We start from the raw sequence: 15,000 nt of genomic DNA, 5'->3' as shown, positions 1-15,000 counted from the left end.
TGTGTGAAATCTAGGTCTAAGTCAGACCTTCATAGAGGTTTTTGTTTCATGTCTCTACGACATTCCTACCGGAAGTTACAAGCAGTTTTGTCTGTGTTTTCTTCCTTGGAGCAGTTTTGTCTGTGTTTTCTTCCTAGGGGGCGCTAGAGCGCAATTTTGAGTTTTGGGGTTGGATTTTTTTTATTAAATCGCAATTTTTGCCAGTCCTGATGTGTGTGTCCAGTTTGGTGAGTTTCGAAGCATGTTAAGGGGGTCAAATTATAGCTCAAAGAGGCAAAAGTGACTGTTTTTACAAAATTTTTGTTTTGAAGGGAGGATTGCAAACTTCCTGTTGACTTTTGCTGAAGGATGTCAGCGTATGAAATCTAGGTCTAAGTCAGACCTACATAGAGGTTTTTGTTTCATGTCTCTACGACATTCCTACCGGAAGTTACAAGCAGTTTTGTCTGTGTTTTTTCCTAGGGGGCGCTACAGCGCAATTTTGAGATTTGGGGTTTGTTTTTTTCAGTAGATGGCAATTTTTGCCAGTCCTGAAGTGTGTGTCCAGTTTGGTGAGTTTTGAAGCATGTTAAGGGGGTCAAATTATAGCTCAAAGAGGCAAAAGTGACTGTTTTTACAAAATTTTTGTTTTGAAGGGAGAATTGCAAACTTCCTGTTAACTTTTGCTGAAAGATGTCAGTGTGTGAAATCTAGGTCTAAGTCAGACCTTCATACAGGTTTTTGTTTCATGTCTCTATGACATTCCTACCGGAAGTTACAAGCAGTTTTGTCTGTGTTTTCTTCCTTGGAGCAGTTGTGTCTGTGTTTTCTTCCTAGGGGGCGCTAGAGTGCAATTTTGAGTTTTGGGGTTGGATTTTTTTATTAAATCGCAATTTTTGCCAGTCCTGATGTGTGTGTCCAGTTTGGTGAGTTTTGAAGCATGTTAAGGGGGTCAAATTATAGCTCAAAGAGGCAAAAGTGACTGTTTTTACAAAATTTTTGTTTTGAAGGGAGAATTGCAAACTTCCTGTTGACTTTTGCTGAAAGATGTCAGTGTGTGAAATCTAGGTCTAAGTCAGACCTACATAGAGGTTTTTGTTTCATGTCTCTACGACATTCCTACCGGAAGTTACAAGCAGTTTTGTCTGTGTTTTCTTCCTTGGAGCAGTTGTGTCTGTGTTTTCTTCCTAGGGGGCGCTAGAGTGCAATTTTGAGTTTTGGGGTTGGATTTTTTTATTAAATCGCAATTTTTGCCAGTCCTGATGTGTGTGTCCAGTTTGGTGAGTTTTGAAGCATGTTAAGGGGGTCAAATTATAGCTCAAAGAGGCAAAAGTGACTGTTTTTACAAAATTTTTGTTTTGAAGGGAGAATTGCAAACTTCCTGTTGACTTTTGCTGAAAGATGTCAGTGTGTGAAATCTAGGTCTAAGTCAGACCTTCATAGAGGTTTTTGTTTCATGTCTCTACGACATTCCTACCGGAAGTTACAGGCAGTTTTGTCTGTGTTTTCTTCCTAGGAGCAGTTTTGTCTGTGTTTTATTCCTAGGGGGCGCTAGAGTGCAATTTTGAGTTTTGGGGTTGGATTTTTTTATTAAATCGCAATTTTTGCCAGCCCTGATGTGTGTGTCCAGTTTGGTGAGTTTCGAAGCATGTTAAAGGGGTCAAAATATAGCTCAAAGAGGCTAGTGGTTAGAGTGTCCGCCCTGAGATGGGTAGGTTGTGAGTTCAAACCCCGGCCGGGTCATACCAAAGACTATAAAAATGGGACCCATTACCTCCCTGCTTGGCACTCAGCATCAAGGGTTGGAATTGGGGGTTAAATCACCAAAAAATGATTCCCGGGCGCGGCTATGCTGCTGCCCACTGCTCCCCTCACCTCCCAGGGGGTGATCAAGGGGATGGGTCAAATGCAGAGGACAAATTTCACCACACCTAGTGTGTGTGTGACAATCATTGGTACTTTAACTTTAACTTTAACAAAAGTGACTGTTTTTACAAAATTTTTGTTTTGAAGGGAGAATTGCAAACTTCCTGTTGACTTTTGCTGAAAGATGTCAGTGTGTGAAATCTAGGTCTAAGTCAGACCTTCATAGAGATTTTTGTTTCATGTCTCTACGACATTCCTAACGGAAGTTACAAGCAGTGTTTTTCCCTAGGGGGCGCAATTTTGAGTTTTGGGGTTTGTTTTTTTTCATTAGATGGCAATTTTCGCCAGTCCTGATGTGTGTGTCAAATATGGTGAGTTTTGAAGCATGTTAAGGGGGTCAAATTACAGCTCAAAGAGGCGGCGGTATAATAATAATAAAGAAAAAAAGAATAATAAAACCTTACAATTTCAATAGGGTCCTCTGTCCCAAAGGGACATTGCGGTCCCTAATAAATAAATATTGACTGTTACCCCCCTAAAAAAAAAATAATATATACATATATAGACTGTTGTTACCCAAAGTATATTAAGTGGGATTTTTCAGAAAAACAAATATATACAGTAACACAAAAACAAGCTGTCTCTGTGATCACTATAGGTGTATAAATAATAATATAGTGTTAAATAAAATCAGTCCCTTGGGCACAAAAGTGAAAATAATACAGCTCTCCAAAAAGTGCACTTCTGCTGCTATTGGAACATACTAAGTACACACACTATGACACTAAGAACACCACAGTCATCAATCAACAGTTCTTCCCACCTTACATGAGAGCCAAGCCTGGTGATAATTGCATTTAGGCTCTTTATTGTTGTTGATCTTGCTTTGTCTTTTCCTATCTTTACTTTTGTCTTTACTTATCTTTTCCAAGGCTTGTAGGAGCTAACACAACTTGTCTACTTCTCAATTGTCTCAACCCGGAAGTGGCCAAACTAATGACGCGTAGTATTTTCATATGGCCACAAGGTGTCAGTAAGAGTCTACAATCAAATGGGCATAACATTGCAGGTCCCACAGGGCATTTCCTGTGGGAAGGGATTTGTTCCCAGGGATTCCAATAAAGAACCAACTCTTTTTCTTTACTACAGTGGCCTCGATAACAGGAACCGGTTCTCAAAAAGGGATTCGAGTCCATGGAATCAGTTCTTTTCTTATCGAACAACCGGGAGAACCGATTTCGAACATCATCCCTACGCGTAAGTAACAATAATCATGAGTTTTAGTTTCATACCTAAATAAATGGCTAAAATGCTAACACTTAGCATGCTCGCAATATAGCACCAAGTAACAATATCCATGACTTTTAGTTTCATTCCTAAATAAGAAAGTGCCAAGTAACAAAATCCACAACTTTTAGTTTTATACCTATAAAACTGGCTAAAATGCTAACATGTAAACACTTCGTATGCTGACACTTAGCATGCTAGCAGCAAGTAACAATAGGCACAACTTTTAGTTTTATACCTACAAAACTGGCTAAAATGCTAACATGTAAACACTTCGTATGCTGACACTTAGCATGCTAGCGGCAAGTAACAATAGGCACAACTTTTAGTTTTATACTTACAAAACTGGCTAAAATGCTAACATGTAAACACTTTGTATGCTGACACTTAGCATGCTAGCATGCTAGCAGCAAGTAACAAAATCCACAACTTTTAGTTTTATACCTACAAAACTGGCTAAAATGCTAACATGTAAACACTTCGTATGCTGACACTTAGCATGCTAGCATGCTAGCGGCAAGTAACAATAGGCACAACTTTTAGTTTTCTACCTACAAAATTGGCACAAATGCTAACATGCTAATGCTTAGCATTGCAGCAAAATGTTCTTGAAGTTAAAACAGAACGTTAGTGCTAATGTTTGTTGTTCCCAGACTAAGTGTCCCGTCTGGAGGTCAACAATCTCCATGATGTCATTCTGAGGAGCAGTTAGAAGGAGGGAAAGATTTGAGACTCTCCTCCAGTTAAAGAGTATCTGAGACTCTCTCCTCCAGTTAAAGAGTATCTGAGACTCTCTCCTCCAGTTAAAGAGTATCTGAGACTCTCCTCCAGTTAAAGAGTATTTGAGACTTCTCCAGTTAAAGAGTATCTGAGACTCTCTCCTCCAGTTAAAGAGTATCTGAGACTCTCTCCTCCAGTTAAAGAGTATCTGAGACTCTCTCCTTCAGTTAAAGAGTATCTGAGACTCTCTCCTCCAGTTAAAGAGTATTTGAGACTCCTCCAGTTAAAGAGTATTTGAGACTCTCTCCTCCAGTTAAAGAGTATTTGAGACTCTCTCCTCCAGTTAAAGAGTATTTGAGACTCTCTCCTTCAGTTAAAGAGTATCTGAGACTCTCTCCTCCAGTTAAAGAGTATTTGAGACTTCTCCAGTTAAAGAGTATTTGAGACTCTCTCCTCCAGTTAAAGAGTATTTGAGACTCTCTCCTCCAGTTAAAGAGTATTTGAGACTCTCTCCTCCAGTTAAAGAGTATTTGAGACTCTCTCCTCCAGTTAAAGAGTATTTGAGACTATCTCCTCCAGTTAAAGAGTATCTGACTCTCTCCTCCAGTTAAAGAGTATTTGAGACTATCTCCTCCAGTTAAAGAGTATTTGAGACTCTCTCCTCCAGTTAAAGAGTATTTGAGACTCTCTCCTCCAGTTAAAGAGTATCTGCGACTCTCTCCTCCAGTTAAAGAGTATTTGAGACTCTCTCCTCCAGTTAAAGAGTATCTGAGACTCTCCTCCAGTTAAAGAGTATCTGAGACTCTCTCCTCCAGTTAAAGAGTATTTGAGACTCTCTCCTCCAGTTAAAGAGTATCTGAGACTCACCTCCAGTTAAAGAGTATCTGAGACTCCCTCCTCCAGTTAAAGAGTATCTGAGACTCACCTCCAGTTAAAGAGTATCTGAGACTCTCCTCCAGTTAAAGAGTATCTGAGACTCCCTCCTCCAGTTAAAGAGTATCTGAGACTCACCTCCAGTTAAAGAGTATCTGAGACTCTCTCCTCCAGTTAAAGAGTATCTGAGACTCTCTCCTCCAGTTAAAGAGTATCTGAGACTCTCTCCTCCAGTTAAAGAGTATTTGAGACTCCTCCAGTTAAAGAGTATTTGAGACTCTCTCCTCCAGTTAAAGAGTATCTGAGACTCTCCTCCAGTTAAAGAGTATCTGAGACTCTCTCCTCCAGTTAAAGAGTATCTGAGACTCTCCTCCAGTTAAAGGAGTATCTGAGACTCTCTCCTCCAGTTAAAGAGTATCTGAGACTCTCTCCTCCAGTTAAAGAGTATCTGAGACTCTCCTCCAGTTAAAGAGTATCTGAGACTCTCTCCTCCAGTTAAAGAGTATCTGAGACTCTCACCTCCAGTTAAAGAGTATCTGAGACTCTCTCCTTCAGTTAAAGAGTATCTGAGACTCTCTCCTCCAGTTAAAGAGTATTTGAGACTCCTCCAGTTAAAGAGTATTTGAGACTCTCTCCTCCAGTTAAAGAGTATTTGAGACTCTCTCCTCCAGTTAAAGAGTATTTGAGACTCTCTCCTTCAGTTAAAGAGTATCTGAGACTCTCTCCTCCAGTTAAAGAGTATTTGAGACTTCTCCAGTTAAAGAGTATTTGAGACTCTCTCCTCCAGTTAAAGAGTATTTGAGACTCTCTCCTCCAGTTAAAGAGTATTTGAGACTCTCTCCTCCAGTTAAAGAGTATTTGAGACTATCTCCTCCAGTTAAAGAGTATCTGACTCTCTCCTCCAGTTAAAGAGTATTTGAGACTATCTCCTCCAGTTAAAGAGTATTTGAGACTCTCTCCTCCAGTTAAAGAGTATTTGAGACTCTCTCCTCCAGTTAAAGAGTATCTGCGACTCTCTCCTCCAGTTAAAGAGTATTTGAGACTCTCTCCTCCAGTTAAAGAGTATCTGAGACTCTCCTCCAGTTAAAGAGTATCTGAGACTCTCTCCTCCAGTTAAAGAGTATTTGAGACTCTCTCCTCCAGTTAAAGAGTATCTGAGACTCACCTCCAGTTAAAGAGTATCTGAGACTCCCTCCTCCAGTTAAAGAGTATCTGAGACTCACCTCCAGTTAAAGAGTATCTGAGACTCTCCTCCAGTTAAAGAGTATCTGAGACTCCCTCCTCCAGTTAAAGAGTATCTGAGACTCTCCTCCAGTTAAAGAGTATCTGAGACTCTCTCCTCCAGTTAAAGAGTATCTGAGACTCTCCTCCAGTTAAAGAGTATCTGAGACTCCCTCCTCCAGTTAAAGAGTATCTGAGACTCACCTCCAGTTAAAGGAGTATCTGAGACTCTCCTCCAGTTAAAGGAGTATCTGAGACTCTCTCCTCCAGTTAAAGAGTATCTGAGACTCTCTCCTCCAGTTAAAGAGTATCTGAGACTCTCTCCTCCAGTTAAAGAGTATCTGAGACTCTCTCCTCCAGTTAAAGAGTATCTGAGACTCTCTCCTCCAGTTAAAGAGTATTTGAGACTCCTCCAGTTAAAGAGTATTTGAGACTCTCTCCTCCAGTTAAAGAGTATCTGAGACTCTCCTCCAGTTAAAGAGTATCTGAGACTCTCTCCTCCAGTTAAAGAGTATCTGAGACTCTCCTCCAGTTAAAGGAGTATCTGAGACTCTCTCCTCCAGTTAAAGAGTATCTGAGACTCTCTCCTCCAGTTAAAGAGTATCTGAGACTCTCCTCCAGTTAAAGAGTATCTGAGACTCTCTCCTCCAGTTAAAGAGTATCTGAGACTCTCTCCTCCAGTTAAAGAGTATCTGAGACTCTCCTCCAGTTAAAGAGTATCTGAGACTCTCACCTCCCACTTGCTCTCCTCCAGTCGAGGTCCCAGCTGGATCTTCTGGTGCTCATAGGAGGTGCAGCGCTCCTCCAGCTGCTCCCGCTCCTTCAGAAGCTGGCCAAAGTCCTCCTGCAGCTTCTTCTTCTCCTGCTGGAGCTGATGGACCTGCAGGAGGCGTGGCCACACGTGTTAGCGGCGTTGTGGGTGGGGGAAGAGGCGGGGCCTGAGGTCCTGACCTGCATCTGAAGAGCCTGCTGGGCTCGCTGGGCCTTCTGGGAGGCCGTCTGCATCCTGGTGGCGCAGCTCTGCCTCAGCTCCTCCAGCTCCAGCTCGAATCGCTTCTGCTTCTCCTCGTAGACCTGGGAACGAGTCACCACACGGACTTGCTGAGTCCTGCAGGACTGGAGCGGATCTTTGATCGTGAACCTCGCAGTCACCTGACAAATGGCGGCCTCGTTCTCATCCAGGTTCTCTCGGAGCAGCTGGAGCTCCTCCTCTCTCTCCCTGAGCTTGTCCTCCAAGTCCCTCACCGCACCCTCGTAGTCCTCCATAGGACCCGGGGAGCGCCCGCCCGACCCGCAGTCAGATAGCGGCTGACCCCGCCCACTGACGGAGCCGGAGCTCTTGCTGGAGGAGGAGCGGCCGCTGTCCGAGTTGGAATGTCCGTGTGCGCTCTTGTGACCTGCCGCTTCTCCTGGGGGCAGACTGGAGAGGGAATTGCGGCCCGAGTCGGACAGCGAGCAGGACTGGCTGCTGCTCCTGTGCCGCCCCGCTCTGTACGAGCTGCGCTTCTCTGACCCGGAAGGCGACATCTCCCGGTGGGCATCGTGGCGCGGGGAGAGGTAGTGCATGGGGGTGCGGCTCTTGGGGGTGACGGCTTTGAAGGCGGTGGGCCGCAGCACCGTGTTCTCCATGTTCTTCCAGAGAACACACCAATCTTTAGTCATTTTTTGCATCCAGTGGTCTCATTAAAACTCACCTTCTCCAGCTGTCCTGACACGGGTACCAGTCTTGGCGGTGGGCCGCCCACGCTCCCGCTCAAGCCCTCTTCCCCTTGGTACCTCGTCGGGCCGGCGGCCTCCACCTGGGTGTCATCCCAGCCGTCCACGTAGTCCCACTTCACGCTCTCCTGCCCCCTGCTGGCCGGAGGACTGCGGGGGTGCAGGAGGTGTTCCGCCGGGGTCCTCGGCGCTCCGAGGAAGGGTCCCGGGTGCGCCAGGCTGCCGACCGAGCCCATGCGGTCCAGGGGGGCGGCGGGAGGCGAGGGGCCTGACCGGTGTCGTCTGCGCGATGGTGCACCGTGGGCCGGGTCACGGGGCTCGGCGGAGACGGGCAGAACCTGCGCCATGCCGGCTGTGGGGTGGGCTCACTCCTTCTGGCCAAGAACATGGAAAAGTTGACATTAGTTTTGTGGAGACACACAACGTACAAGCATAGGTGGTCCACACACACACACACACACACACACACACACACACACACACACACACACACACACACACACACACACACACACACACACACACACACACACACACACACACACACACACACACACACACACACACTTGTATGTGTTACCTTCTTGAGAGCTGAGAAAAATGCCTCCCTCTTTAGGACCAGCCTTTCTAGATATATAAATGTGTGTATTTACAACATTAATAATATATACATACTATGCAAATATAAAAAATGTAAGTTTTTAGTAATTTTTTGTTGTTGTTGATTTTTTTTGTTTTAATTGGTTTTTAATCTTCATTATTTACTTCAAGTTATTACAGTATGTCTCTATATACATATTTATTTTTTAATACATTTTGGCCAAAGGGGGCACATTCCAATTTCTTACACACACTTGTTATTTCATATGTTGACCAGAGGGGGAGCACTTTTAAAAGCGACACACAGTCAATGTGAAAAATCCCTCCTTTTTGGGACCACCCTCATTTTGATAGATGTCACCAGCAGGGGGTGCAAATGAGACATATTGTTGTTCTTTTGTAATGTGCTTAAGGCCGATGACAAAGGAGCCAGGGACCACAGATGGCCCCTGTGCCGCACTTTGGGCAACCCAGCTGTAGAAGTTAACTCTTAAAGACCACTATAGTCTTAGTAGCGTAGTGTATTAGTTCATCCTATGGTCACATATGGCTTATCTTACGTCAGCATCGGAAGTGGTAAAATCAGCTGTTCACCTGGCGGGGATGAATAGGGAAGTCCTTCTTTAGCTGCCGTCTTGTTTTATCATATATTGCTGCACATTAAATCAGCAAAAAAAATCCAGACTTTGGAGCAATGTTCACGGACTCTAGTATTTGGCTCTCTATTGGATGCAATGTTATTGGGACCATGATTTATGTCATCACTTGTTCACACCTCCTCATATGGAAGATACTTTTCCTTCATGTCTCAAGAAGGCTAGAAATACAAGAACACACACACACACACACAGACGGGCCATTGAGGAGGTCCATTGGAGCGGCACAAACGGGCCTTGAGTCTGCCAGGCAGCACAAGCAGAGAGTCTTGGAGCACGCTGGCAGCAACAAAGACTCCTGTCGCCACAAATCGGATCACTATTTTTTAAAAAAAACTAAAAAAAAGTAGACATGTTTGTTGTGGCCGCGCCATCACGGCGCCGTGAGTGATGCTGAGATAGCGACTTCCTTAGACTTAGACTTCCTGCGTGGATCATCAAGTAAAGGCTTCCATTTAAAAACCTGGGCTTGCTTTCTGCGCCGTGAACCTCTGACCCCAGGTCAGTTACAACTAAAAAGCTAGCAAAAAACACTTTCACGTGCTAACTTTAGCATGTTATAATGGGAACAGTTAGCATACTTGCAAGATGGAGACAAGCCTCAAAACTTATGAATTTCAGTTTTAAATGATCAAACTTAGCTAAAATGATAGCATAAGACATTAGCATAACAACAGATCTATACACGGAGGAATATGACACGGCAGAGTGCACAACAGGAAGTGATGTCACATAAACACTGGCTAACGTAGAGTTGACAACAGGAAGTGATGTCACATAAACATTGGCTAACGTAGAGTTGACAACAGGAAGTGATGTCACATAAACACTGGCTACGAAGAGTTGACAACAGGAAGTGATGTCACATAAACACTAGCTAACGTAGAGTTGACAACAGGAAGTGATGTCACAAACACTGGCTACGCAGAGTTGACAACAGGAAGTGATGTCACATAAACACTGGCTACGCAGAGCTGACAACAGGAAGTGATGTCACATAAATACTGGCTAACGTAGAGTTGACAACAGGAAGTGATGTCACATAAACACTGGCTAACGTAGAGTTGACAACAGGAAGTGATGTCACATAAACACTGGCTACGCAGAGTTGACAACAGGAAGTGATGTCACAAACACTGGCTACACAGAGTTGACAACAGGAAGTGATGTCACATAAACACTGGCTACACAGAGTTGACAACAGGAAGTGATGTCACATAAACACTGGCTACACAGAGTTGACAACAGGAAGTGATGTCACATAAACACTGGCTACGCAGAGTTGACAACAGGAAGTGATGTCACATAAACACTGGCTACGCAGAGTTGACAACAGGAAGTGATGTCACAAACACTGGCTACACAGAGTTGACAACAGGAAGTGATGTCACATAAACACTAGCTAACGTAGAGTTGACAACAGGAAGTGATGTCACATAAACACTGGCTACGCAGAGTTGACAACAGGAAGTGATGTCACATAAACACTGGCTACACAGAGTTGACAACAGGAAGTGATGTCACATAAACACTGGCTACGCAGAGTTGACAACAGGAAGTGATGTCACAAACACTGGCTACACAGAGTTGACAACAGGAAGTGATGTCACATGAACACTAGCTAACGTAGAGTTGACAACAGGAAGTGATGTCACATAAACACTGGCTACGCAGAGTTGACAACAGGAAGTGATGTCACATAAACACTGGCTACACAGAGTTGACAACAGGAAGTGATGTCACATAAACACTGGCTACACAGAGTTGACAACAGGAAGTGATGTCACAAACACTGGCTACACAGAGTTGACAACAGGAAGTGATGTCACATAAACACTGGCTACACAGAGTTGACAACAGGAAGTGATGTCACAAACACTGGCTACACAGAGTTGACAACAGGAAGTGATGTCACAAACACTGGCTACACAGAGTTGACAACAGGAAGTGATGTCACAAACACTGGCTACGCCTTCATCCTTAACAATCAAGAGTCAAACGGAAGAAGATGGACATATTGAACACTCCAAAATAACACGGCTCTTAAGAATCCATACAAATATTCCATGTTTATTCTGCCAAGTATATTTATTGAGTGTCTATTTTATTACTTGAAAAAAAAAACCCTGGTTAAAAGATTTCAGTGTGTGTTTAAGTGCATTTTTGTGCAAAAAATGATAACATGTATTGGTACTGGCTTGTGCAGCCCTTTGAGACACTTGTGATTTAGGGCTACATAAATAATCTTTCATTGATTGATTGATTGATATCTGCCTTTTTCATCATTGTCGGCCATTACCCCCCCCCCCCCAGCATCAGGGTGTCTGTCAGTCAATAATTGTGATATGGACGTTATCTCAATAACGCTCCAAAAGGATCAGGGCCGCACCCTCTGCAAGTAAACACACTACTAGGCTGCAGGAAGTGGGGTGTGTCCTCCACACACACACACACAGAAGTGGTGAGCACTTAGGCGAGAAGATTGTAGAAGAAGAAGATGGAAGAAGAAGGTAGAAGAAGGCCCGCCAACAAGTTTTATCCAGCCCGCGGGATGAGTTTGCTAAGTATAAAAATGAACCTGAAATGTTTGAATGAAAGAAACTGCTGTTCTAAATGTGTCCACTGGAGGTCACAATAGTAATTCTTTGTGTCTTTGTAGATGATGCTACATATGTACAAAATAAACCACACGATGTTTGTATATCAGTCGAGGAAAATAATCAAACTACGTAAATAACATCCTGTAATTTGATTTTGAAATCATTTTTTTATCTGCCTTGTTCCTTCTCAATTTGGTAAAACACTACAGCTAATCAAACACATAGCCTCACACACACACCTCAGATCTAGTCACACTCCATTTCCCCCTGTTTAATTTATAGTATTATTGTTGATTATTATATATATAATACAATTCATAGAGCTATACCGCCCCCTTTGTGTCTGTGCCGTCAACTCCCTCCTGCATACATAACAGACAGACTGAAAATGAACACCAATGAGTTGACCGATGAACATTATCACATCATTTATTCAGAAAATATAAATAATGACAAATATAGAATACTACTAACCGCAACATGCAAGTGTTTAGTTTTAGTTTAGTTTATTAGGGATCCCAATTAGTCTACACCCAAGTGGAGACTATTCTTCCTGGGGTCAAGGCAAAAAACATCACACAATCACAAAACAAAAGATTACAATGCAGTACAACATGATCAATAATACAATGTTGTAATACAAAAATAACTTCAAACTACCAAAGATAAAAAGAGCAATATGAAAATAGATATATATTTTTGCAAAAATAAAACAAAGAACCAATGGCCTATTATATACACATTAGTGTACCAAAGACAAACAATAAGTGATGAAAAAGTACCACCCATCAATTTTGTACTGCTTGTCCCATAATCAATAAAATAGTCATTAATCAACAAAAAAAAACAACATTATGATTTGTACAACTTCAGAATGAGCTTGTTCTATTTTTAAATGAAGAAAACGATATGAAGTTGTCTTTATTTTCAAGTTATCGCGCCGTGATTTTACCAGTCCAGCCCACTTGGGAGTAGATTTGTCTCCATCTAAAAGGAGTTGGACACCCCTGATCTAATACAATTGTACCACCACAAATGACATCCTGTAATTGGATGTGTTTTATCCTGATAGATTGAAAAGGAACACCAATGAGTTGACTAATGAACACTATCACATCATTTCATTCAGAAAACATAAATAATGACAAATATAGAATACTATTAACCGCAACATGTAAGTGTAAAAAAAGGTTTGGTGTTACCTGCACCTGCTCACTCTCACTAATGAACACATGATCACGGGACTAACACACCTTGTTGCGGGACAAAGACACGAGGGCCATTGTGGTTGAAAGAGGAAGCGAGTGTTTACATGAGGTTGTGGCATACGTTAAAAAGCCTGCGGGGCGGCGGCGTGGTTTAACGGCCCTGGGCTCATAACGGCCGTTTACATAAGAGCGCCGCTCCCCGGTCACGTGACTAACCCTCAGCCTGGGAAGAACAAACAGCACATGAAGAAGAAGATTGACATAAATGTGCGGGTGATTAACGCCAGAGAGGAGGGGGCAGGCATTAAAACTATCCTGTCCACCATTAAACAAGTGGAGAGGAGAAAGAGAAGTAAACCGGTAAGTCTGGTCGAGAAAGAGAAGCAAACAGGTAAGTCTGGTCGAGCTGCACATCCTGTATGAAGAACAGGATTTGGAAAAACCACAAAATACTACTCAGTATTTATCTTTTATGCCAGACTACAATGGGGGAATTATAATAACAATATATCCCCATATAAGTGTTTTAAGAACAATATTGATATCTTATGACCTTTTGAATATAAGACAACAAAAATACAAACCCCAAAAGCTGTGAAGTTGTCACGTTGTGTAAATGCTACATAAAAAGAGAATACTACAAATCCTTTTCAACTTATATTCAATTGAATAGACTGCAAAGACAAGATATTTCATGTTCACACTGAGAAACTTTGCAAATAATCATGAACTTGGAATTTAATGGCAGCAACACAATGCAAAAAAAGGGCATTTTTACCACTGTATTACATGGCCTTTCCTTTTAACAACACTCAGTAAAGGTTTGGGAAGTGAGGAGACACATTTTTGAAGTGGAATTCTTTCCCATTCTTGCTTGATGTACAGCTTAAGTTGTTCAACAGTCTCCCTTCTCCTATTTTAGCCTTCACACATTTTCAATGTCTGGACTACAGGCAGGCCAGTCTAGTACCCGCACTCTCTTACTTGTCTTGCTGAAATAAGCAGGGGCGTCCATGGTAACGTTGCTTGGATGGCAACATATGTTGCTCCAAAAGCTGTATGTAACTTTCAGCATGAATGGTGCCTTCCCAGATGTGTAAGTTACCCATGTCTTGACCACTAATACACCCCCATACCATCACACATGCTGCCTTTTACACTTTCACCCTAGAACTTTTCCTCTTTGGTCCACAGTTTCCAAAAACCATTTGAAATGTGGACTCATCAGACCATAGAACGCTTTTCCACTTTGCATCAGTCCATCTTAGATGAGCTCGGGCCCAGCGAAGCGTTTCTGGGTGTTGTTGATAAAATGGCGTTGGCTTTGCATGGTAGAGTTTTAACTTGCACTTACAGATGTAGCGACCAACTGTCATTACATTACTGACAGTGATTTTCTGAAGTGTTCCTGAGCCCATGTGGTGATATCCTTTACACACTGATGTGGCTTTTTGATGCCTGAGGGATGGAAGGTGTGTCATATCATGGCTTACGTGCAGTGATTTCTCCACATTCTCTGAACCTTTTGATGATATTACGGAGCGTAGATGGTGAAATCCCTAAATTCCTTGGTTGAGAAATGTTGTTCTTCAACAATTTGCTCAGGCATTTGTTGACAAAGTGGTGACCCTCGACCCCGTCCTTGTTTGTGAACGACTGAGCATTTCATGGAAGCTGCTTTTATACCCAATCATGGCACCCACCTGTTCCCAATTAGCCCGTTCACCCGTGGGATGTTCCAAATAAGTCTTTGACGAGCATTCCTCACTCTTTTTTGCCACTTGTGCCAGCTTTTTTGAAACATGTTGCAGGCATCAAATTCAAAATGAGCTAATATTTGCAAAAAATAACAAAAGTTTCTCAGTGTGAACATGAAATATCTTGTCTTTGCGATCTATTAAATTGAATATAAGTTGAAAAGGATTTGTTGTATTCTCTTTTTATTTAGCATTTACACAACGTGAAAACTTCACTGCTTTTGGCTTTTGTATATCAAATTTGAACCTCTTTTTTTTTTTATTATTTGTGAAAATGTAAACAAAGAAACCTGAGAAGAACTCATTTCTGCAAGTTGAGTGCCAGGAAGTTTTAGCTGTGCTCTAAAGGGTGAGCGTGGCAGACTACCGTCCGTTTGAAAACAAAACAAAACAAAAAGTGCCATACTGGCTAGGTGACTTTTTATCCCCAATTTCATCATTTTGACTTCCTCTTCTCACGCCATGCAAAGAATCAACCGCCAGACAACAAGACGGCACAACCAATTTTCAATTCTGA

At 42.5% G+C, this 15,000-nt stretch overlaps 2 protein-coding genes across 8 annotated transcripts in view; both read right to left on the bottom strand.

Moving 5' to 3' along the window:
• LOC133656279 (leucine zipper putative tumor suppressor 2 homolog) overlaps positions 1-15,000 on the bottom strand; it is a 31,211-nt gene that overhangs the window by 1,463 nt on the left and 14,748 nt on the right. For 3 of the 7 annotated variants that reach the window (XM_062057269.1, XM_062057271.1, XM_062057272.1), the window contains 3 exons: positions 7,641-8,033; positions 6,898-7,578; positions 6,680-6,826 (listed from right to left, as the gene is read on the bottom strand). In XM_062057269.1, coding sequence (XP_061913253.1) covers positions 6,680-6,826; positions 6,898-7,578; positions 7,641-8,009 — 1,197 coding nt within the window. In that variant the 5' untranslated portion in view covers positions 8,010-8,033. Of the gene's footprint in view, positions 1-6,679; positions 6,827-6,897; positions 7,579-7,640; positions 8,037-12,720; positions 12,803-15,000 lie in introns of those variants that run through there. The other 4 variants (XM_062057273.1, XM_062057270.1, XM_062057275.1 and 1 more) reach the window with 3 other exon arrangements.
• twnk (twinkle mtDNA helicase) overlaps positions 8,003-15,000 on the bottom strand; it is a 49,417-nt gene continuing 42,419 nt past the window's right edge. Inside the window, exon 9 of the mRNA XM_062057266.1 lies at positions 8,003-8,036. The gene's annotated coding sequence lies outside the window, so the exon portion shown is untranslated. The remainder of the gene's footprint in view (positions 8,037-15,000) is intronic.

This window comes from Entelurus aequoreus, linkage group LG08, assembly GCF_033978785.1.
Source record: "Entelurus aequoreus isolate RoL-2023_Sb linkage group LG08, RoL_Eaeq_v1.1, whole genome shotgun sequence".
NCBI lineage: Eukaryota > Metazoa > Chordata > Actinopteri > Syngnathiformes > Syngnathidae > Entelurus > Entelurus aequoreus.
Note: the sequence above shows the minus strand (reverse complement) of the source record. Positions and strands in the feature narration are given on the sequence as shown.